Source organism: Neoarius graeffei, chromosome 14 (genome assembly GCF_027579695.1).
Source record: "Neoarius graeffei isolate fNeoGra1 chromosome 14, fNeoGra1.pri, whole genome shotgun sequence".
Classification (NCBI taxonomy): domain Eukaryota; kingdom Metazoa; phylum Chordata; class Actinopteri; order Siluriformes; family Ariidae; genus Neoarius; species Neoarius graeffei.
Window position 1 is genome coordinate 37340464 of NC_083582.1, and position 26231 is coordinate 37366694.

Sequence of the window (26231 nt, forward strand, 5' to 3'; positions counted from 1 at the left end):
TAACCGGATTAATTTGCCCGTCTGTTAAGCCGCTCTAGCCTGTTCTGCCCAAGGAAAGTTCAGAGTTTCTCACCGCGGGATGAGCGCATTGTTCTGCAGAAAGCTCTCCACTTCAGAGCTGAACTGAAACAGTTATTCAAGGCCAATTTATGCTGACAACGCAGTCCTCGCAGATGGCGTCTGCGTAGCCCCCCCTTCGCAGACGCTCTGCGCGCACCTCCCAAAAATTGTGACCACCGCAGAAGCCTCACAGACAGCGTCGCAGACAAGAGGGCTCTGATTGGTCCACTCTACATCCGCTGTACACACACTTCTGCTTCCCTACTTTCCCGGTTTGTTTTGTTTTCACGACCGCCATTTTTAAAAACACGAGTGAAGATGGAGCAGCACAAAGAGCGGTTGATCGAGGAAGTGAGGAAGTACGGACATCTATACGACTCCAGTTCTAGTCATTATAAGTAACCGGAGGATAAACACTCCACTAACCACACCCACCAACTACTCCTAGCGATTTCGCGACTTCGCGCCCCATTGCGTTGTGGCAGTGAATAACATCGCGCACGCCTATTACTCCCCGCTCAACGATAAATTACAACTGTCTGCGAAAAGCTATCTGTGAAAGCCTTGTCACAAGAGCATGCAGAGGCCCTAACTGTCACATCACACCATACTGTTGTTGATTTTTAATTTTTTTTTCCTATAATAGCATGTCTTGTCATGTTCATTCCTTACATTTTGTGGTTTGTACACGTTGTAGGGGTCCTCCGTAATAGGGACTAAATCAGAGATGGAATGCATGTGTCTAACTCAAACCACCATTTTGTTCTGTATTTTACAAAAAAAGGACAAAATATCTTTCATGTTAAATGCCTCGAATGGCTCCCGAGTGGTGTAACAGAAAAGCATCCGCTCTGTCATCCTGATACTATGAGTTCAAATCCTGTTGAGTTTGAGTCCAAGAGAGCAAAATTGGCCCTGCTTTCAGGTAGGGCGGGGTGGAATACTCTCTCTCCCTTATCAATCACAGTGACACTAGCCAGTCGTGAGCTCGTGGATTTGAGCGGATAAAGCTTTCCTCTAATACCCCTTTTTCACCAACAGGGAACGGGTTCCGTTCTGGTTCTCCAAATTTTGAGCCCTTCAGAACATTTCGACCCAAAATACATTGGTTCAGAACCTGAAAAGTTGGAACCAAAATACAGCTGGGTTTTCCAGTGTGACATCAGTCATTAGTTTGAAGAGGAAATAGGGCGCAGCAATGGAGAACGCAACGGAAAAGGATACATGTTCAGAAAAAAAATGGACCCAAAACAAATATCTTCAGTAACAGAACAAAAGCTCACAGGTAATCAGTGCGCTCAATCATCTTGCTACGACTGTTTAATTCCGTTGTACATTGCGCAACGCTCTCCGTTCGTGGCGCATCCTTGATTACAACGGTTCTGGTAAAAACATGGGCCGGTTCTCCAGCTGGCACCAAGGTTCAAAGAATCCCGAATGGAACCAGTTCAAGAACCCATTCCCTGTTGGTTGAAAAGTAGCTGAAGTGTGTTGTGCCACTCAGTGACATTGCATGAGCAACAGCTAGAAAAGATGCAGTCAGGTGGCTTCATGTGCCTCAGAGGAATCACATAAAAGCCTTTAATAATCATCTAAATGAAAAACATGACTTGTTCTTCATTTCTCCTTCCTGGAAACAATAATCAAAGAACTATTCATGCTTTATTTTATTTATTTATTTATTTATTTTTTATTACCGCATGGCCCCAGACCCTAAACACGCCTGGATGTTGGATATTTTGTTTCACTCCCTCCGTCTTGTTTAGAACGTCCCCTGTTAAGTATTTAGTGTTCTCGGTGAAGAACACCAGGCTAAATGTGCTCACTTTGTCCTGTAGCTTGAGGTAAGTTTACATAGGAACAAAGTTACAGCTAAGTTGTGAGGAGCAGAAGAGATACTTGTCTCGCTTGTGTTTAAATGCAATCTAGGGTACGTTCGGTCATTTCATACATGATCCCGCAGGAGGCTTTATTATTTAGGCCACTAAAACTGCTCAAAGCACAAAAGCTCCAAATCAATATTTAACATCCTGTACAGGCCTGGCGATCAGAGTCGAACCGCTCCTAAAGATATTTATTTAGTTCTATCATCTCTTTCACTGTCTTTCACGGCAGGATAAAAGAGGAAGAAAGAAATATAGATTGCAAATTGGGTCATAAAAACGACATGAATAACCTTGAGAGAGACTGCAGCATTCCTCCCTCCCTTCCTGCTGCTTTTTAATTATATAGGTCAGTGGCACTGATCAATCAGGCCGCGCTTATTTATTTAATCCTCTTCCTCCTCCCAGGGAGCTCGCTGTTCCAGAAACGGGCCGCCCGTGACTTCCGCTCTGCAGATAACCGCATTCCCCGCTCCTTATCTTCCATCTTCGATGCTTATATTGTACCATGTAAATCCCTTGTTAAAGGCTCTGTATTTGCATCCTCTGTCCTCTAATTAGCCTGCAAAGGATTTGTTCTTTGCTTTGCATCAAGATTGCAGATTTACATAACCGTATTACGTTATTTGGCTTTTCGTTTAGAAAGATGAACCGAAAAAAATAAAATAAATAAATAAATAAATCAAAGCCAAAAAAGCTAATCTGGTGCATGATGAAGTGCATTGTGACTTTCCGGGGGTGCAAAAAGAAACTTTATTGATTTTTTTTTTCTTTCCTTTCCTCTTGGAATTAATGTTTGCTCTCAATTCGAATGAGCCACGCTTCACGGCTCGCTTCCTTGAAACTATAGCCAGGATGACAGCTTTTTAATGCAAGCCCTTTAAGTAAATTTTAATGGTGTGTCTTCGGAATAGCAGCGTTTCCTCTGGGCATTACGTCAGCTGGTTGTGTCCCCGAAGAGGTCAGTGCTTCACTGGAGACTGCAGGATGCGGTAAACAATCATGATATTGAACAGATTATCCTATGCGGTCATTCTGCAGCGCGTACAGCTTCGATACATAATCCTTGACACTGCTGTGCACTGAAATGCAAGGAATTTGCAGTGATGGATATTAATAGTCACGTGTTTGCGTTTATCTCCATATCCGTATTTACACCCTTGATGAAATTTACCTAACAGAAAGGAGTCTGGTTGACACGCTGCGTGTTTGAAGCTGACAAATCCTAATTAAATCCCTGATTGATCTAATTATTTTATCGTGGCAGTTTGTACAGAGATTTACAAGCTCATTTGCCCTAGTAAGATGCCATCACGTCTATTGTTTCACGAGACAAAAGTGTCTGATTTATAGCAGCAGCTCGAGTTTGACTAATTACGTCAGGCACGATTCTCAATATAGATAATCTTATGCTGTGTGTTTTTCCTCGGCGTACAGAAGAGTAACAGGCGTGCCAATCATCAGCGTAAATCCGTAGACTCAGCTATTTGCAGGCTGCGAGCTCCATCAAGGTGTCATCTAGGTTTGTGTAGCAGCTGGAATGGATTTCCTCATTCACTCAGCCCAAGGATGTGTGACTGACCCACGTTAAACATTGACGAAGGTTTGCCTTTGCTTTCATAGGTGCGCTGACTTGCGCTCAGGTTCCTCATCTATTTATATAAAGCGTACGAGATGAGAAAGGTAGGCTCTTTTCAAGGCTTCGTTTTGGAACAAGGATTCCCCCCCCCCCATCCTTTATTAATAACTGCACTACGATGTAGTTTCGTATTCATCTGAGATGGTATTTATGCTTATTTATCACTTTAGATTATCCTCAGAGAGACAGAAAGGGGGAGAGAAAGCAGGAGTTTGGTTTGGGCTGAGGGAACCAGTATTTTCAAAGGAACCGAGGCAGGGGAAAAAAAAAAAAGCAAAAGCCTCCTCGTCTTTAAATCATTGCTGAAGAATGATTCTGGCTCTCTTTCTCATTTGGACAGTGTCTGAGCAGTGAAATATTCCGCTGCGGAGAATTTCTGAACGTGCAGGGCGTACAGTACAAGAACTCACTGCTCGTTGCAAATTATTTGCCAGGCAGCATAATTGAAGTTGGCTTTTAGAAGTTAATGAGTTTGGACCTTAAGGGAGAGAATGAGGTAATTTTAGGTCTAAAAGCCAGGAATGACAAAAAAGAAAAAAAAAGAGCCAGCCTTGGCGTTCCTTCATCGGCCTGTTTAACTGTGTGAATGTAGATTAGTGCAAGGGTCAACTTTCTTACAAAACCTTTCGGGCATCCAGCAGAGCTTTTTGAACAAGGTCTATTTTCACACACACACACACGCACGCAGAGTGCAGTATTTTCTCTCATCTGTCTCTGCTATTAATTGTAACATTCTGCTCTTTTTTTTTTCCCCTCAACCAGAACACTCATTTTGACTAAGTGAGAAATTCAACAGCTTGATTTAATTCAAAATGTCGCTACTGGGATCTTTCTGTCTCTGTAAAGAAGCGTCCCCAAACTCTGGGCTTGGCACTCAAGCCTTCTCTCCGTTATGTTTAATCACAGGCTTCCAGCTGTTTGTTTAACTTTCATTTAGTATCCGAGTAAAACCTGCTGCACTGCCGTCCCTCCCTCCCTCACTGCATGATTTACAAGCTGTGGCATTTTAGTAGCCGGTCATTACAGCCTCTTTGGAGCAGAAGTTTGAATTCGATTGGATGACTTCTTCTTTATTATGCAGTCATGTCTGATCCCGAGCATGTTTCTGCTCTTGGAGCCAAAGGCCCACAATGTGAGATGGATGGGAAAATAAAATTGCTGGGGTCACGTCTATTTGTTTCAGTTATTATTCTAGCAGGGGCTTCGAGCACAGCAGGAAGAGTGAGAAGAACTTCTAAAAGAGGTTTGATTAGCTTGGGATGTGAGGTTATAATATTTTATTCGCCTTCCTGACGTGCTGTCGGAGCTGGAAAGTGTGCCATCTTGTGCCCGTGGGTTAGAAGCACAGCATCACGATGACTGAGGCATTGCAGTAAGAGTAAGCAGGCTGGCACTGAATCAGATTGTATTGGCTCGTTTGTTTATTTCCGTTAGGACGCAAACAGAGGACATCTCACACACACGGAGACTCAGTCCGTGCTCGCGGTTCAGTTAGGCTTCATATCGATCAGTGTATTTTTCCCCGAACAGTCAGATTTTTAATTATGATCTACGAATTAAATTGCAATGATCGTTGTTGCAGTTATATTCCTTCTCCCACATGTGTGAGCCTCTGCAACGTTTCTGATCAATTCGCTCTCGCTGCTGTTGATACAAAATCTTTGTTTGTTACTGTGGCAACATCCAATATTTCCTTGGACATATCTGTAATCCTTAGATGCGTTTACATAATGGTTGGGTTAAAGCCGTCGTGCATTATTGATCGTAGGAGCTTGCACTAACAGCAGAGATGTTGTTTCCAATAATACTGTGAAACGCTAGTAACTTAAATCCGCTGCGCTTTGCTGTAATGCAGAGAAGAAGCGAAACACAGCTTCTCTCCCACCCATCACATTTTCACACACAGGCGAGCAGTAAATACAAAACAGACAATAAAACATGCAGTCGTTATTGTCGATGTGGATTTTTGAACAGATGCCGACACTTCTCGGGCTGAATTTAGTCAGGCGTGGGCTTCCCTTTTTTGAATCTGCCCTCAAGTACACTATCTCTGTGTGCTAACCGGCACTGTTGAGGTTTTTCATTTCCGCTAAGTTCATGCGCTCATAAATAAGTACAGGAGGACTGAAGGTGGATGCTTGCACAGGAAGTACAGCAGTGATCTAAACTCAGCACTGCATCTGGACCAAGCAAACACCAAGGACCAGGCGAACACTGCCGTCTCAGTGCCCATGCTTATTAATAAGTACTGGTGTTTAAAACAAACGTCTGGGTGAGTTGGATGAACTTTTTTTTTTTTTTAAATCACTAAAATAAGGGCACTATATATAATTTAAACCTGATTTAATTTTTTGATGTTATTTTATGCAGCTGACAAGGCAGCCTGTCATCATTTTTCTATTACATCGTCTTTGTCACATGCTTCAGTTGCAGAATGCTGACTGGTTGGATTGTATTATTTATTAGTAGGAGTGTATTGTTGTACAGGTTGGCCACATACCGTAGGTCACCGTACAACACTGACTAGCAGGGCTAAGGGTGAAAATAAATAAATACAAATAAGTCCAACTTTCGAGGCGGCACGGTGGTGTAGTGGTTAGCGCTGTCGCCTCACAGCAAGAAGGTCCGGGTTTGAGCCCAGCGGCCGGCGAGGGCCTTTCTGTGTGGAGTTTGCATGTTCTCCCTAGCCTGGGCCCGCCCATCCTAAGCGTGACGCAACACGAGGGCCTGTTGCGAGCTTAGTCTGGCCAGGCAAGCTATCTCCAGCTCTTCCAAGCTCCCGAAAAATCGGGAGCCAATCAACTTTGAGCATCTCCAACGGCCCTGGGTAGAGGCGTGTTCAAGGCAGTGACGTAGTAGAACTGCGACCGGAAGCCATAGATTGTTTACAGAATCTATGCCGGAAGCGCTTCATTCACTAGAAACATTACGAACATGGAGCAAGTTCTCATTGAAAACGGAGCAAAGAGCAGCCCTGGAGGTATTTATTGAAAGGAAGGACGTTTTCGCCTTGCTCCCGACCGGCTTCGGTAAGAGTTTAATCTACCAGTTAGCCCCGTCGCATCACATACGTCAGAGGAAAGAGTGATGTGATTGGTTTAAGCTTCGTCACAGCCTTTTCTGGCTTCGACCAGTAGCAAACTGAGGCATTTCAGGGAGGCGGGTCAACCACGCACTTTGGGAAACGGTTGGGCTTAATATCTTTGCCAGACCAAATGCTCGCAGAGCTTTGAAGTCGCGTTAGCCAGACTAATGTTCTCCCCGTGTCCGCGTGGGTTTCCTCCGGGTGCTCCGGTTTCCCCCACAGTCCAAAGACATGCAGGTTAGGTTGACTGGTGACTCTAAATCAGGGGTGTCCAAACTGATCCATAAAGGGCCGTGTGGCTGCAGGTTTTCATTCCAGCCATGCAGCAGCACACCTGACTTGGCTCATTCAATCAACTGAACTGTCTTCACACAGTCAAATACTTGCAGCCACACCCACCCTTGATTAAAGGGTGGGTGTGTTAGTTGATTGAATAAGCCAAATCAGGTGTGCTGCTGCATGGCTGGAATGAAAACCTGCAGCCACACGGCCCTTTATGGATCAGTTTGGACACCCCTGCTCTAAATCGACCGTAGGTGTGAATGTGAGTGTGAATGGTTGTCTGTGTCTATGTGTCAGCCCCTGTGATGACCTGGCGACTTGTCCAGGGTGTACCCCGCCTTTCGCCCGTAGTCAGCTGGGATTGGCTCCAGCTTGCCTGCGACCCTGTAGAACAGGATAAAGCGGCTAGAGATAATGAGATGAGATGAGAAGTCCAACTTTCCACATTTGCTGTTAAGAAACGACCCAAGTGTTTCTGTAGAATGAAGAAAGTCAGCGCCACCGATAGTTTTCAGTAATAATACGCCGAATGGGATGAAGTAGAGGCTGAGGCTGCTTTCTTTCCAGCCCAAACTATACAGTAGATTCATGCAGCAACAGTGACAGCGTGTCAAGTGATTGTACTCAGTGAAAAGTCTGATTGTGCTTTGCCGAGACACGTTATCAGCAGCGACTGATAAGGCGCACGTGAAATAGTTTCGTGGATGTGTTTACAGTTGGATTTATCAGGCGGACGGATAAGGCTCTCATTTGGAGGATAAATTTGAAATAAATAGACTAAGCAAACAAATTACAAATGACGTGGATGAACAAACTACCGATGCATAACTTGTGTGTGGCGTGAACAAAAAAGTGCTGGTGAATTGTTAAAAAAACAAAAAAAATCAAAACAAACGAGTTTGTTGAATGGCCCTGAAACATGTCTTTGCTCACATTCATTCATTCTGAATGGCATCCTTGTTTCAGAGAGGCTTTTGGGGACGCCTCAGCTCAGGGACAAGAAAGCAGGGGCTGTAAACAGCAGCAGAGACAGTGAGGGTAAATGTGCCACTTTGTGTAATTATTGTGTTCCTTAAGCGTGATTATTTCAAAAAGAGCCTGGATTGCTTGCTATGGAAATGAGAGTTATGTAAGAGGCCAGATTAGAGGCCACCAGGAGATATGCTGCAACAGAATCTTATTACTCACTCGGCAGCACTCCCAGTGGAGATGGGTATACACACACACACACACACACACACACACACACACACACATTCATGGTTTTCTGCCATCTCTGTGGCAATGCCCTCGTCTGTCAGTGTTATGAAGAGGCCTTTATTCTCGCCACGATTCCTAAAGTAATTACATGTTGAATTAATGATGGAGAACTGTTTTTTGTACAAATCATTCCCTTTGCAGGATTAATTCAATTTGGACAAATTCACGTAGTCAAACTAATCATTCAAAGGCCATGAATATATTTATTTGCTTTTATAATATGCACGTGTAACCGATTTGCTTGTCTAATAAGATGTATTCATACATAGACGCAAATTGCTCTTCTCAGCCGTGCTGATTTATTTACCCTTGTGGGCGCATTCACTGCCTAATAAATAGTCCCGGAGCTTGAAAGCATGAATTTTCCTGTTATGATATCGCATTGATTACAGAATGGGACTTTGCATATGGGTATATGGGAATATATGTTCCGATGGGATGTTTTCCATATGGTCCGACTCATATATTTACGCAAGTAAAAGAGCCGATTATTTATACGGATGTACCCGATGATCGTTAGTGACCACAGACTGGAAGGCTTTATTAAATCCCTATTTCATCAGCACGAACTCAGCGGCCAAGCCGAAACATTCCTGTCCTTCACCTCTTGAACCTGAGTGTATTCTTTTCACAAAGGAAGAGATTGAGGAACCCAGATAAGCTGGTGCACATTAGAAAGGCTGTCTTGCTTAAATAAGCATCACAGCACAGGAGCGGCTGCTTGGCGCAGGTCGTCGGAACACCTGAGCCGGGCCTGAGGCAGCGCTGCACATTTATCTGGCCCGAAGATGAACCTGGCCAGACGGAGAGTCCAAATTGAAGGACTTAAAATAACTTGGCGCAGTATGATTACAGATGGTTTCTCGGCTGCAGCTGACCTTCATCTTCTGTTATCATTTTTATTAAAGACATGCCCTCCATGATACGAAGAATTCTTCAGCTGTCATGCTCATTTCTAGTGGAGGAGTCTGATTATAGAGGTAGGAGAGAGGAAAAGAAAAGAATTCTCAAGGGCCTATTTTGATACCGAAAGGAGTTCTGCAACATCGGAGGGCTTTTATTGAAGTAGCAGGCTGATTGTGACGGGCTGACAAGTGTAGGCCGATGTAAAAGACTCACTCAGCATGTCTTCCCCTGTCCAAACGCTGCTAGCAGGCCCTGGCATCACCATTAGGTTAAGCTCATGCTCGGAGATGTAATCAGTCACTCTGGGTATGGTGGAGGTTGTTGAAAGCATGGGGAGGAAAAGGAAGAGAAAGACCTGTTGCTCAAGCTGTTTCTCAGGAAAGTAAACAAATACACCCCCCCCCCCCCCCCCCCCCCCGACATTTTTTTTTTATATACCTCCAAAGGAAATTCACATTATTTCCTGCAGCCTTTGTGATAGAAAAGAGCCTTTTTCTGACAATCAGCAAATTCTTTATTATTCATTTTATAGTAGCCAGCTTCATTAAAGGGCGCGCCCTTTTCTCCTGATACCCATTTCATCTGTATGTCTCATTCCTATTATATTGTGCCTTTCGCCTTGCGTGTTCTTTCTTTTCCTCCTTCACTTTTCCTCTCTCACGCCCTCGTTCTCATAAAGGACGATTTAATTGCAGCATTCCTGTTCTTGGCACGATCCCCGTTACTACCTGTATCAAATGTAGCTGTCGAGCTGCCAATGAAAGCTCAATGAAAAACAAGCACATTTCAAAGACTGAACCATGTCAGCATCTTAAAAACATTTTTCTTTCTCAAAGGGAAACATGGCCTTGGCGTAAGTGAAAGATCTTCTATCGTATTTATTTTCGGTAACATTATAAACTGTTACATGGAATAGCCATATATGGCCAAGTGGAAGATTGGTGGTGGGGAAATTTACTCGGAATTTATTCAGAGACTTCACAGCAGGGGCTTTTTTCATTCTTATCTCAACAGTCAAACATAAAACGTACCCATATATAAATACACAAATGAAGCAGTGACATCTGATATCAATTATTCCCTGGACCCTTAAAACAGGGCACTATAAGGTCAACACAAGCCTAATTTTGGCTGTTTTACACAAACTAAAATGGGCCATCACAAGACCTGTTTTTGGCTTGGAGAGCGCACACAGGGAGCTAGGGGGCATGGGAGGGGGTATGGAAGATTTCAGTGGATTAGCTGCAAACAAGATAAGTCATTGTGCGCATTATTATACCCTTATTATATAAACATGAACTGAAACATTACAGTGGGAATCAGGTATTTGGCAGCTGCTCGCTATTTTGATTTGACCACGTGGAGCGAGCCGTTTTCCAGTTTTAGCAGCTGTAACATGTTTAAACTCTTTTGGTAATGGGATCTGAAGATTAATGTTCCCTCTGGGCTCCTGCTTAGCTCTGCCGCTGGCCAGCAGCCAAACCCCCAGCCAGCATAGTTCTTCTGCATGCCTCCCCTATACAGACCCTGCCTGAGCATGCTCAGAATGGCCCTGCTCCAGCTCCGAAGGGCCTGGACAGCCCGCTGTTGAGTAAACACCCGGCCGAGCAAAATAGCGGAAACGAATTCCTCTGGAGATGCCTTGCAGATTTTATTAAACAGCAAAAAGAAATAAGAGATAAAGGGAATGGGCGAGCGATCACAGAAGACGGGGGGGAAAGAAACGATTCAAAATAATTAAGGCACGGAGCATTCACATCTTTAGTTCTGTTGGCTCGTCGTTGGCATTCCTGGCTCACAACATGTAAAATGCATCTTAATTATGGCGCCTTAAGAGTGGATATTTGTAATGCTGCATGCTTCGGACCATTCCCAACTGCTTTCATTAAATACACTGAACCAACTTATAAAAACTTCAAACCACATGAGCTGAGTGGTTGATGTGGAGCGCTATATATATATATATCTCATCTCATCTCATTATCTGTAGCCGCTTTATCCTTCTACAGGGTCGCAAGCAAGCTGGAGCCTATCCCAGCTGACTACGGGCGAAAGGCGGGGTACACCCTGGACAAGTCGCCAGGTCATCACAGGGCTGACACATAGACACAGACAACCTTTCACACTCACATTCACACCTACGGTCAATTTAGAGTCACCAGTTAACCTAACCTGCATGTCTTTGGACTGTGGGGGAAACCGGAGCACCCGGAGGAAACCCACACGGACACGGGGAGAACATGCAAACTCCACACAGAAAGGCCCTCGCCGGCCCCGGGGCTCAAACCCAGGACCTTCTTGCTGTGAGGCGACAGCGCTAACCACTATTCCACCGTGCCGCCCCATATATATATATATATATATATATATATATATATGTATGTATATATATATCACCCATCCAATCACCAGACCCTTTATCAAGCTTCTCCATCAGCAGAAGTCAGAGTAAAGCAGCAGCCTGAGATTCCATGTGCTAAATTCATGTTCAGACAAAGAGCAATACATAATTGCTCTTTGACAAAGAGTCATTCAGCAGCATTTGTAATATTAGTCATGCTTGTATCATGTCTGTTTTGGTTGAGCTGGATTAAGCAGACCATGTGACATCACCTTGCCAACCAAAAAGCTTTTAATTAGGATTGTGTGCGTTATCTCCTATTTGGCACACACACACACACACACACACACCTAGCCAACATCAGCACAGCATGCTCAAATTACATATCACCAACGTTATATGCGGCTCATTTGCTAATTGGGAAGTGTGCAAAGGATCGGGCTTGCATATTCAGCGAAATACACATGCAGAAACGCCCACAAAAAATTAGCAAATAAGCAAAGTAGCACTTGTTGTCAGGTTTTGTGTGTTTGCCGTAATGAATCTGCAATTTGGCGTATTTTTACCAAAAAAAGTGCAAATTACAAGGTGGAGTCGAGGCAAATAGTTTAATTTAGGATACATTATGTGATTTACTAATCCTGAAAGTTACTTTGGAAATGGTGATTGCACGCACAAATTAGTCTGACTGAAGAGCAGGTATTATATTTGCAGAAGTCCATTTCCGCCTGTTCAAGACAAAATTATACCATTATGTAGGTTTTAGTAAGAAGCAAATTTGTCAGGCTTATGCTTTGCGATGTCAAAATGATCAGAAAGGTTAATGATGACTTAATATTGTAGTGGGAAATTTGGTTATGTATTATATTTTAAACACGGGCTCATACCTGACGCCAGCAGCATTTAAATAAAGCTGTTCATTCACAAGTATGTTATGAATAGAACTCTTCTATTGGGTTCTTATTTTATTTTGACCAGGTTTTCAGTGCATCACACACTTTGACTGCATTTTATTGGACATCCCGTTATGCTCATGTGCAGAGGTGGACAAAGTACCCAACTTCATTACTTCAGTCAAAGTACAGATCCCGCTGGTCAAATGTTACTCCGATACAAGTGAAAGTTGTCCAGTCAAATTTTTACTTAAGTTAAAGTACTGAAGTACTTGCTTTTAAAAATACTTAAGTATTAAAAGTACATTTTCTGTCAACACATTGTATTATTGACTCAATGCTTATAATACCTCATGCCTCTGAAGCAGCTGACTGGATTATTTTGTGAATTCACAAAACGAACGCATGCTGTGCAATCATGGTGGTTTAGCGTTAAGCTAGCTAGTCAGTGAAGCTCCACCTGACATGCTAGCAAACGCTTTTCAAACTCAAAATCATATTGGGTAGCTAACGCTACTAGAAAAGAAAGATTTCTGCATTCTGTTTATTTGGCAAGATTATGCTAAAATTAGTGCTGTCAAAAATGTCGCGTTATTAACGCGTTAACTTGACTCAATTTTAACGGCGATAAATTTTTATTGCGAGATTAACGCTCTGTGACATGATGCCACGCCCCGCACAGCCAGAGTCCTCTGCCCTCCCCCGAAGAGCCACGGTGCTCCGATCGTTTTCCCATCGGCGGCTCCAGCCCCACTTTGCAGTGGCTGTGACAAGACGTGTTATGCTCTGCAATTTAAAAAAAAAAAAAAAACATTGGTACAACCAGTGTTCAAACTATGCCGATATTTTTGGGGGGTCCCTTTTTTTTCCCTTGGGGGGGGTGCTTGTGCTTGTCTCAGAGCGCGGATCTCCGATCGCGCGCTCACTTCGGATATGCAAATGCTTCCCGTTACACACGATTGCTCTGTCAATAAACATCATTTTGCCAATATTTTAGAGACCCCCCAACATTTCCCAAATCATGTTTTCAAGGGATCTCATGTCTGTTTCAGGGGATCTCGGATCCCCCGAGTACCCCCGTAGTTCGAACGGTGAGCAAGCCCATTCACTTTTTTATGCTGATAAGAGAATTGCAATGGTTTTTCATGTGACAAAAATGTGCGATTAAATTGCGATTAATCGCGAGTTAACTATGACAGTCGCGACATTAATCGCGATTAAATATTTTAATCGCTTGACAGCACTAGCTAAAATGTATTTCTGAAAGGACTTCAGATAAGTTAATGTTATTCATGTTAGCGTAACTCCGTTTTTACATGCTAACTAACAGTTTCCAAGTTAACGAGCTATGTGTTAACGTCAGCCGTGGACAAGGCTACGGCAACTTGGCAGGCAAATCTATAGAAAGTCATTTGACTAACCAGACTGCACAGCTATTGCAACGTTATTGCTAGCTCTAAAAGCACAGACAACTTCATTGCAAGCTTTCTCTTGGAATAAAACATCTACATACCTCAATATGCTTCCGCAGGTCGGACAGCAAGTTTTTGTAGGCCGTGATGTGGTTCATTTTAGGTAAACAAAGCAAACATTTAAAACTAAATGAATCTTTATTCCGGGGTGGCACGGTGGTGTAGTGGTTAGCGCTGTCGCCTCACAGCGAGAAGGTCCGGGTTCGAGCCCCATGGCCGGCGAGGGCCTTTCTGTGTGGAGTTTGCATGTTCTCCCCGTGTCCGCATGGGTTTCCTCCGGGTGCTCCGGTTTCCCCCACAGTCCAAAGACATGCAGGTTAGGTTAACTGGTGACTCTAAATTGACCGTAGGTGTGAATGTGAGTGTGAATGGTTGTCTGTGTCTATGTGTCAGCCCTGTGATGACCTGGCGACTTGTCCAGGGTGTACCCCGCCTTTCGCCCGTAGTCAGCTGGGATAGGCTCCAGCTCGCCTGCGACCCTGTAGAACAGGATAAAGCGGCTAGAGATAATGAGATGAGAATCTTTATTCCTTTTAGAAAACTGAAACATGGGTTCTAGGTAAAGCCATGCGTGCGTGTGTTCCCCAGAAGAACCGCCTCCTTCCATTCTGCCATCAACCGATGGAGTTCAAATAATGCTGTGGAGAAATCATTGAATTTGATTTTATACAGTCTATGGACGTGACGTGACCCTAGTGATTACTGATAAGCTGTCTCAGTGTCACCTGCGAAAAAACCAATCACATTTTAGAAAAGAAAAGAAAAAACATCCATTTTCAAAGCTGCTTCATAGTAACGAGGACCTTGATAGAAATGTAGTGGAGTGAAAAGTACGATATTTGTCTTTCAAATGTAGTGAAGTTAAAGTCATAAGTTTCCAAAAAAAAATAATACTCAAGTAAAGTACAGATACTCAAAGTGTACTTAAGTACAGTACTCAAGTAAATGTACTTCGTTACTGTCCACCTCTGCTCATGTGCATACGTTTACTTCTGGTTTGACCCTTCTGGGAGTCACTTGCCTGCCACGGGTATCCAGAACAAAAAAATCGCATGCCAAAACCTATTTTACATATTGTTGTTGTTTACCCCTACTTTGTTTGTACATGATGTAACTAACACAGTTATTCTTTGTAAATTACCCACACTTTGCGCACACACACACACTCTCTTCATCCTATTGCACATGCAAATTAGCATGAGCTATTTGGGATCTTAATAAATCAACATCTAAATGTTCTGATTGAGAAATCATCCATCGTACATCATTACTGCTGTAGAAACATCGGACTGTTTAATGTAGTCGAGGAGAAAGAGAAGGAAAGAACGCAAAGCAACCAGTGAGATATTTCGACCAGAGTACTGATCTCTGTCACTTTCTATCTCTACAGGCTAATCTTGCCATATGAGAGATATACGAAAGGAGAGGAGGACAAGCCACTACCGCCCATCAAGCCCCGAAAGCAAGAGGCCAGCACCCAGGAGGGGGGCACCAAGTCAAAGGTGCCATCCACAAAGCGCCACAAAGACGAACAAAATCCAAAGGGTTGGAATGAAAAGGACGCCTCAGCTAAAGTCCCTGAGCCGGTCAGTCACCAGTTATTTCGTTTTTCCCAGAGCTTCTCGAAAGCAACACTTTCCTTTATACAACATGGCAGAAGAAATGGGAGGAAAACATGACCAGGCACTTCTGGCTGACTGCCCTTTGTCTCTTTAACAAATAAGTTGTCAAAGCAAAGGCCTGTAAGAATGACTCTCTCAGGAACATCTGGTTTTACCATAATTATTAAAGCTGAATTGGAGGCAGCGAGTGCTGTGCTCCAGCATGGTAAATCAAAATGGTATTTCTCTGCCTCACTGACTCCAGACCAATTGTTATGCTTTGCCTGATTCGGTTATATTCTCTGTGTGAACGTGTGCTGGACTGGAGCGCACTAGGCTTTCTTTCTCGCCTTCTCTCAGCCTCACAAATCAAGTGAACGAGAAAAGATCATGTCCGTAATGCTGTTCTTGACAAGACCTATTGTGCGGAGAGCAACACTAAAGAGAGGGCTAGGCTGGAAATTCCTGCTAGCAGATCTGATTGGCCCCTACTTGCCAAGTGAATTGATGCCATATTTGAGTTCTTGCATAAACTGCAGGCTTATATTATCCCTGAAAACCAATAAATCCATGGTGATTTCCAAATGCGTGGTAAGTTAAAAAAATATATAGTATATATGTGTATGTATGTATGAAAAAATGTGGGAGCGAGAGACACTCTGTAAGGGGAATAAAAATTGTGTTGCTGTTTTCACATGGATAACAAAATGATTACAGAGGGGATGAAAGAGCTGTTTGAAATTTTCTCTTGAAGTGTCATGTTTCGACACATTTCAGAGCTGCTACACGGCACATATTCATTTCTGCTGTGCATGAAATGAATAATCGGCTGTGGTGTGGAAACAAAGAGAGCTGTTGTAGGGGCTGACTGCTTTTCCAGTGGCATGCCTAGCTCATCTGTCTGGAATGTTGTGTAATTTAAAAGCCCTCTCCAGATAATTGATTGTGCATTGTACAAGGGAGAAGGTGAAATGGAATTCCATGTTTGAGGCACAGCTAGATCAGAAAGCTGGAGACGGGGTAAAAAATAAAAATAAAAAATAACCGCATCTAAAATGTAAGTTACACATCTAAAATGTCGCAGAAATTCTGAGAGGCAGATGTTGGGATTTGTCTCTTGGCTCAAATTGCATTTGCATACAAATACAAAAAGGCATGCTGCTTTGGTAAGAATCAGAACATTGTCTCTTAATTCAGTACTTCCTCCATCGCCAAAGACAATCAGGGCTTTTGATTGAAACATACCCTGCCAAAAGGCAGTCACACCCCATTAGGACTGTGTAATCTTGGCTGTTAGTCACTAGCCTCTCAGACCTCCATTCGACATTGTATTAAGTGCATGTCAGTCAGAACATAGCCACCAGGGCAAGAGACTCCGTGATCCTGTAGGTCATGGTTCCTTGGCGTTACAATGCGCAATACACCCACCGTCCACTTTATTAGGAATACCGGTACACCTGCATGTTCACGCAATTGTCCAGTCATGTGACGGCAATCCATATAATCATGCAGATACAGGCCAAGAGCCTCAGTTTATGTTCACATCATGCATCAGGATGGAGAAAAAAAAAGTAATCTCGGTGATTTCAGCATGGTTGTTGCCACAAGATGGGGTGGTATGAGTATTTCAGAAACTGCTGATCCCCTGGGATTTCAGGATTACACAGCAGTCTCTAGAGTTTTCACAGAATGCTAAAAAGACTGAGTGCTTGCATTACAAGTATTACAAGCAAAAGATGCTTTCACGGAGTATTAGTTAAGTCATGTGTACACTTGTGCAACCAGGTGATTGTAATTTTTTTCCCCCCATCTGTTTGTTTTTCCACTTGAACTTTGATGGTTGTTATTTCACAATAAAACCGTGAGCTGGCCTAGTGGTTAGCGTGTCCGCCTCTTGACCGGGAGATCGCAAGTTCGACTCATGGTCGGGTGACGGGTCATACCAAAGACTATCATAAAAATGGTACCTTCTGGCAAGGCACGCTGCAATACAGATGTGAGTTGGGAAGTCAAACTCTCGTAGTTACCAGAGGACTAGCCCCCCACTGTAACCCTAGCTATATGATAGGCAAGAGGCCGAGGGCTACCGAAACGGAGATTGGCGCCGCACCCATGCGCCTCAAGGACTTGGGTAGTACTGGGACAGGAGACTGCCTGGGAAGACCAGATCCTGGCGCGAGAGGGACTTTGACTTACTTTATCACAATAAGGTGGAAAAGCTGTGACATGATTCATCTTAGTTTCATTTTTTACGTCACAAAACCAAAAAAGTTTTAACAAGGGTGTGTAAGGTGAATCGATGGACGAGCCAGTATTTCACTTGACTGAGGTCAAGCATGCCTTTTTCCCATTGACAGCGGAACGGAATGGACGGGTGAGACTTGTGTTTTAGTATGTGTGTGCTCCTATAGAAATGTTAGCCTGGGGAACACAGCTGACATTATAGCAGTGCCATTGGATCTGACATTCAGCAGCAGATCTGTTATGTCACTTAGATTTCTTATTTTCTCCTCAAAATAAGAGGTATTTGTGATTGATTTGGTCTGTGAAGCTTTTTGTAGTTGATTTGCTTTTTCTCTTCACTCATATCCCTTTTGAAGAGGAATCCTCGAGGGACTAGTATAATGTTGTCTATGTTATTAAGCCTTGGTTTTGTTGTAGATTATATTAGACCATCAAGTAGCTTTCAATAATTCATATAACTCATATTATTATTATTATTGCAAAGGGGTTTGATGCTGTCCATTTGTAACCGGGCGAGTTATTTCTAGTACTGCACACAGAAGCAAAATGTGCTGAACTCATTTTTCCTGAAGGGCCTCTTCCAAGAGACTGTTTGTAAGAGTTTTGATGGTGGTATTTGCATTAAGTGCACAGTGTAGCTGAAGTGTGTGCTACTGTAGTTCCCAGATCAGTGATTAACTGTCCTTTGTCTTCATCCATATTTGTGTCCATAGGGTGCAGAGGACATAAAGGACAAGGAGCCGCTTCAGGAAGAAGTGATTGTAAAACAAGAGGCACAACAGTCCCAGGCTTCAGCCCAGATAGATGGCGAGGCAAGGAGTCCCACCACAGAGAATGGCGATGTGCAGCTGGTTCTGAAGGAGGAGGAGAAGAAACCAGTGCTCAAGAAATCCTGGGATGGTGATCCCCATGATGCAATCAAACATGCCTCACTTCCACAGGATGGCATGCCACTCAAATCTGAGGACTCTGAGGTGTTTCCCATTGCAGCATCTATGCCACTACGACACTCCCACTCCCTTCCCAACTGTTACACACAGGACCAATGGCAGCATGGGACAGCAGAATACAAGGCACCTCCATACACCCCAGGAAAGACAGAACAGGCTGGTGTAAAAGACAGCCAGAACCATGTTGGAATGGTGCTACCCACTTTGAAGCAAAGACCTCTGCACCCCCTCTCAGCGCCAGAGATCCCAACAGAGAGGGCTGAACTCCCCACCAAGGAGGAGAGCTTCTGTTACAATCCACTCTTGTATCCTCGGGGCAATCCTGGTATCATGTCCCCCCTAGCTAAGAAGAAGATGCTGTCACAAGTAAGTGGCACTGGCTTGGCCAATAATTACCCCTATGGTCCACCTCCCCCATTGGTCAACAAAAAGGCATCAAGCAGCAGTACAGAAGAAACTTCTGAGCAACCGAGCCCCCAGGTCCCTTCCTCTGCAGGTGAGGCAAGTGTCGTGATCAAGCGTCCATCTGTCATCCAGCATGCTCAGAGTTTCAAGCCTCGCAGCAGTGAGGACAGAAGACCTGCCATTGAAACCTCGCATAGAGAGGCGTGTGGGGAGAGGGAGATATACCCTTCTGAACAACCCCAGCGTCAGACTCTACACCAGCCACAGGCCAGCCCTACAGGAGAGCCCTACATTGTGAGAGCCAATCTTCATTCCACTGTGGAGAAATCCAGTGAAGTACCGCGCCCTGGGCAGGTGCCAAGTTTCCTGGGTGATTTCTGCTCCTCGCCACACCTACACAGCCTCTACCGACAGACAGAGCACCATCTAAACAAGGAACAGCTAAGCAAATACCTAAACAGAGAGGCTTACCCACGGGACTGTGAAACTGCACATTGTTTCCCTCAGAGTCAGCATCCTGACGGTGGAAGTCTGACTTACTCACCCCATATGAGTCAGAAAGAAAAGGGCCCTCCTAGTGAAAAGGTGACAGAGGAGCAACCAACAGATCTGAGCCTCCCAAAACCCTCTTCACACAAATTGCCCCACTCCACCTCATCTCTGTGCAGCCTCTCACATTCCATGATGCAGCAGGACATTAAAAGCACTCCTCTTTTTCAGGCAGGTAGCAGTCAAAGTTCAAGCCTGGACTATCACCCCAGAGCCTGTCGTGTTCCTCCTATGACTGTGTCTACTCCAAAAAAGGTGGTTGAACCCCAGCTCAAAGCACACAGTGGCCGAGGAGAAGAGACAGTTAGCTACAAGATAGATGAACTGGCTCGGCCTATCTTAAGCACCAAAAGTAGCCCACAAAATGTTGGTGCAGCACGGCCACTTAAACGGAATCTAGAGGAGTTGGAGAACGGACCCACAGAGAAGAAGATTCGGGCTGTGACCCCCATGCACTGCTCCACGCCTAGAGATATCCCAGTGAAAGTGCGGACCCCAGAGCCTGACAATGAATCCATGAAGCCGGCTGAGCCGGCACATGCGGTGCACATCAACAGTTACGCTGCCGAGGGGCACAAGTTCCCAATGCACTCCTCCATCTTCCCAGGACTGTATCCTGGGGCATTTGTATCTCAGGTTCAGGAAATGTGTGACAGCCTGGGCCCTCCTGCCCCCCCTGGTTATGCGCATCCACTGCAGTACTTGAAGAACCAGGCTGTCATTTCGCCACTTATGCCCCAGTTCGCCATCCATTCCTTAATGATGCAGAGACAGTTCTTGGCCCAGGCGGCCAATCCAGCCCACCTGTACAGGCACCCAATGGGGACTTCATATGGAGACATTCTCCATCATGGTCTTTACCCCATGACAGCCCTCAATCCCCAGCCAGCTTTCAGTCCCCCACAGCTCTCCTCAGTTCATCCTAGCACCAAACTCTCTTAGAAAGAACCGGACATTCCGCTAGCTGGAGTGGCCTTGCCCACATTCCTGACTCAAACCCAGATGGTCCCTATTCCCAATAAGCATGGCTATGCCATCGACTACACAGCTAGCGGCATTAGATGCTTTTATTTTAGGAGCAGTGTTTCGGTTATTTGTCCTCTTTGCCACTCAAAGTTTATGATTTGCACATTTCTTTGAACATGGGCCAGCTGAGCTGATTGTGTCTTGTTCTCACAGCGCTGTGTGCAGGTATCAGTTGTCTAGTTTGAATAATGTTGCTTTGGCAAGGGTATGTACCGATGGAAGAGCAGGGACTCTCACTGAAGATCTGAGCGTCCAGTGGATCTAAACAAGTGACAAATCAGTGCAATCACAGTAATGCTATTTCAATCAATCAATCTGTAGAACTCTGATGTGAAACACTATTGATGACAAAATTTACAGGAGAAGCTGCCTGGTGAACTATTGTATGTTTGCATATTAATCCTTACTGTGCATCTTTTTTTATGTATTCGTGTGGTAGCTTAGTGCTTCAAGCCTGCAGGGGTTAAACTACTAAGATCTAAATATTGCTCCATTTACAAGAACCACAAGAGATATGAACATTGGTTGTATTACACAGCTACATGTAAATAAAACTAACTAAGCTTTGAAAGAATCTTAACCTTCGAGAATAAAATGTGAGTTAGGTTTCACACGCTTTTCTGACCACCCATCCGCTGGCATCCCCTTGAGTTCTCACATTTAGCAAAGTTCCCACCCATTTGCCAGGGCAAAGTGGAATGTGTTTGTCAAATGTAGGACCGAGGTGCTTGTACATAACCTTAGCTAACTGAAAACACTTTGTATTATATTCACTGGCTACGGTAATTTCTGACTGCGCTGAACCACAAGTTCTAAAATGGGATCGGATCACTTTGCTCAAGACGGGATGAAGCTTCAGGACTACTTTGGTGTCAGAAAGTGGCTGTTGTCTTTGGAGACACACACTTGTGATCACAGTTTACTCAGAGCAATTATTTTCAAGAGTTTTACCAGAGATTTACCAGGCTACACTCGGGGATGTGGGGGTGGTGTGGGGGAGTTTTAGGAGCACTTACTGAAGCACACACAAAAGGCCCCTGCTGAAAGATTGTATAGCAGTGGGTGTCAAAATTAGCTTAAAAATATTCTGCAAAGAAGTGTTATGGCAATGATCGGTTCTTAAAAGCTGTGTAAAACGTGTAACACCAAATAAAAACAAAAAGGTTGTCATTTTAAAAAAAAAAAGTTACAATTTCTTTGCACAAAGAATTTTAGAAAAGTACCAATACAATTTTAAAGTGACACAATCTTCTTAGGGTTTTTGTTTCTTTCTGTATTAGTAGGGAAAATTAAACTTAAAAGTTCAAGAAATGTATTTACTCCAGCTGTTTGGAGTAGCACTCAAGGTTGCTATGTAACATTTTTAATGAGAAATAAACCATTTTATAAGTTGAAGATGTCTGCGCTTTTTCTAATTAATTTACTGCATCCTTAAAGTGCCATTCCACCATTGGATGTATTCTTTGGCATAAAATACAATATATTTTGACAACATATATAAACGGTATCACTAGACAGAGAAATCTTTTAGCTTCAAAATGATATATCAAACATAATTTTTTGACAACGACAAGTATATTAATTTTGCGACCAAAGTCACCTACCCTTTTAATTTCCGTGCGTGATGTCATCGGCAGGTTCCCCTTCTTGTGTACCACGTGACGTGCGACGTGGCACATATTATCAGCAATGGCGGATAGAACGCGATAAAAATAATACCAATAAATCTAGCTAACTGAAAGATTAACTCAAAATTTTTCGCAATTTTTTTGGCCCCCATATACGAGGAGAAATGACTCTCTCACTCTGGGGGTTTCCTGGTCTAAAAATAGACCGACACGTGGTACACAAGAAGGGGACCCTGCCGATGACATCACGTTTCACTACCGCGCGGAAATTAAAAGGGTAGGTGACTTTGGTCGCAAAATTAATATACTTGTCGTTGTCAAAAAATTATGTTTGATATATCATTTTGAAGCTAAAAGATTTCTCTGTCTAGTCATGTTGTCATAAAATTTATTGTATTTTATGCCAAAGAATACATCCAATGGTGGAATGGCACTTTAATTTAAAAAAAAGTGTACTTTTCAGGCACAATTGCAGTCAAACTGCCTGAAAAACAACACAGGATTGTTTTGGCTTGTGCAACTTCCCTTTCATCCGTACACAGGCTGATTTACTATGATCCCAAATACACTACCGTTCAAAAGTTTGGGGTCACCCAGACAATTTTGTGTTTTCCATGAAAAGTCACACTTTTATTTCCCACCATAAGTTGTAAAATGAATAGAAAATATAGTCAAGACATTTTTCTGGCCATTTTGAGCATTTAATCGACCCCACAAATGTGATGCTCCAGAAACTCAATCTGCTCAAAGGAAGGTCAGTTTTATAGCTTCTCTAAAGAGCTCAACTGTTTTCAGCTGTGCTAACATGATTGTACAAGGGTTTTCTAATCATCCATTAGCCTTCTGAGGCAATGAGCAAACACATTGTACCATTAGAACACTGGAGTGAGAGTTGCTGGAAATGGGCCTCTATACACCTATGGAGATATTGCACCAAAAACCAGACATTTGCAGCTAGAATAGTCATTTACCACATTAGCAATGTATAGAGTGCATTTCTGATTAGTTTAAAGTGATCTTCATTGAAAAGAACAGTGCTTTTCTTTCAAAAATAAGGACATTTCAAAGTGGCCCCAAACTTTTGAACGGTAGTGTAACTCACTATAATTTGTGTGTGTTCAACAGGGTGATGAATTGTGTGTTCAAAAAGTGAGCTAGTTTCCTTGTTTCAATGAATAATTAGAAAACAATATGCATCTTAGTGTTTTGTACGTGCTTTTTGTTCTTGAAAAAAGCAGCAAGATCCGTCGGAGATGTTCAGAAGAATACAGTTGAAACGAAAACGCAACATAATTGCGCATCCAGTATAACAGATAAAAGGCTGTGAGATTTACCGGAAAAAAAAACATCAGTGCAAAGTAAAATAAGGGACGTTCTTTTCATAAGATACGCGTGATTAAAATCTTTTTCTCAAACTCTTTAAATTTAGTGAATAAACTTTGCTGCAAAACTATTAAAAGCCATCATTCGGAACATTTTGACGAACCTTAAAGACTTGACGTGAACTGTATCTTCAAGCGTGTGATTGGGACTTCTACAAATATAATACCTTCTCTTCAGTCACTATAATTTCCACACATTTAAGCAATAACGCATAAGAAGGAGTGCTGCTGTACTTGAATATCAGCACGGATGTGATTCAGTCATAGCTAATCACAGCCGTGCTGATACCGAGCACAACAGCATGCTCTTGAGTGTGATATTGCTTTTATACAACAGTTCTATAAACAAGAAATTAATATCAAGTGACATGTGGGACACAATATAGCCAAATGTTCTGTTTATTTTGGCTCTGTGAGAGGAAGTACAAATCAGAAAAAGTTTGGACGGTATGCTGAAATTGAAATTAAAACTGAAAACGGTGATTTGTAAATAATATTTGATCCGTATTGCACTCAAAACAGCACAGCAGCACATTATTTGATGTTTTACCTAATGAGTTTTATTGTTTTTTCAATATAAACAATATTTTTTCGGAATATTTCCATTCTGATTCTTGCAACACATTTAAAAAAAAAAAAAAGTTGGGACATTAAAGCATTTACCACTTTGTATGTTGCCATTCCTTCTCACAACACTTAAAAGATGTTTAGGGACTGAAGACACCAAGTGATGAAGTGTTTCAGGTGTTATTTTGTCCCATTCTTCCTGCAAACAGGTCTTAAAGCGTGTAACAGTACAGGGTCGTCGTTGTCATATTTTTCATTTCAAAATTCTCCACACATTCTCTATTGGGGACAGAGTGGACAGGCACCCTCTTCATCCACAGCCATGCCTTTGTAATGTGTGCAGAATGTGGTTCTGCATTGTCTTGTTGAAATATCCCTGGAAAAGATGTCGTCTTGAAGGCAGCAAACGTTGCTCCAAAATCTCAATGTACTTTTCTGCATTAATGCTGCCATCACAGAAGTGTAAGTTACCTTTGCCAAGGGCACTGACACAACCCCATACCATGACAGACCCTGGCTTTTGGACTTGTTCCTGGTAACAGTCTGGATGGTCCTTTTTCTCTTTGATCCAGAGCACACGATGTCCATTTCTTACAAAAAAAGACCTGGAATGCTGATTTGTCTGACCACAATACACATTTCCGCTGTGTGATGGTCCATCCCAGATGCCTCCGAGCCCAGAGAAGTTGACGGTGCTTCTGGACACAGTTAACATAAGGCTTCCTTTTTGAACAATAAAGTTTTAACTGGCGTTTGTGGATGTAACTCTGTATTGTAGTGCTTGACAAATGTTTACCAAAGTAATCCTGAGCCCATGTGGTTATATCAGCTATAGGAGGATGACGGTTCTTGATGCAGTGCCGTCTGAGGGATCGGAGATCACGGGTGTTCAGCTTAGGCTTGAGCCCTTGCCCTTTTTGTACCAAAGTTCCTCCAGATTCCTTGAATCGCTTAATGATGATATTCACCGTAAAGGGTGAAATATCCAAATCTCTTTGTATCTTTCTTCAAGGAACATTGTTTTTAAACATTTCAATTATTTTCTCGTACATGTATCGACCAACTGGAGATCCTCAGCCCATCTTTACTCCTCATAAACTAGGTCTTTCCTGGATACTGATTTTGTACCAAATCATGATTATAGTCAGCTCTTGACATCACCCGTTTCAAACCACATCATTATTTAATTGCTGTACCTCATTACTAGCCCTAAATTGCCCCAGTCCCAAGTTTTTTTGGAATGTGTTGTAGGACTTGTGAAAAGCAGGAATGGATTTACAGTATATTAACAAATGAAATGAAGTTAACCAGAAAAAAACATGAAATATCTTGGGTTCATACTGTCTGAAATGAAATACAAGTCAAAGTAAATTTAGAAATCACTGCTTTCTTTTTTTATTTGCATTTTCCATACCGTCCCAACGTTTTTCTGATTCAGGGTTGTACATCCTGAAGATCTATAACTCACTTTTATAGCACGTCGGCTAGCTAGCTGACATTGATTTGTACATTCACGTGGCAGGTACCTCTGATAAAACTGTAGATTTCATATTTTAAGTCAAAAATGATATTCATGAAAAGTATCGTTTGCCATGTCCGCTGATGATGTCGCTTAGCACTACTGCAGTAACTGTTTCGAACCAGAAAGTGGAATTTTACGTGCAGGACACAGACGAGCGGAGAGATGCACTGAGTGGAACATCTGAGTGCTGTTATGCAAAATGTCAGCACTCTTGGAACGCTGCTTGACCGATGAAGTTAGTGGACCAGAACTAACTGTTGTGTAATTAGGTTTAATCTACTTAGCCCATTTGGATGTGCACCTATATTTTTCCCAAATTGCATATTCATTATGGCAAACATGCAAAACTGGACAACACAAGCGACTGCACTCATGTGAAAGGCACAGTCCTCTGCAGCAGTTTTAGTAAATCAGCTTGCGTATGTGTTTGAGTGTTCTGACACATGCAGACTTTTTTTAGTAAATCAGGGTCTCAGTGGGCGGCACGGTGGTGTAGTGGTTAGCGCTGTCGCCTCACAGCAAGAAGGTCCGGGTTC

General features: G+C 43.1%; 1 protein-coding gene across 1 annotated transcript in view; it reads left to right on the forward strand.

The window, feature by feature from the left end:
* Positions 1 to 21991, forward strand: part of arid5b (AT-rich interaction domain 5B) — a 176041-nt gene extending 154050 nt beyond the window's left edge. The window contains exons 9-10 of the mRNA XM_060939591.1: positions 15212 to 15407; positions 18380 to 21991. Of these exons, the coding sequence (XP_060795574.1) occupies positions 15212 to 15407; positions 18380 to 20512 (2329 nt within the window). The 3' untranslated portion in view covers positions 20513 to 21991. The remainder of the gene's footprint in view (positions 1 to 15211; positions 15408 to 18379) is intronic.
* Positions 21992 to 26231: the final 4240 nt, after the last annotated feature.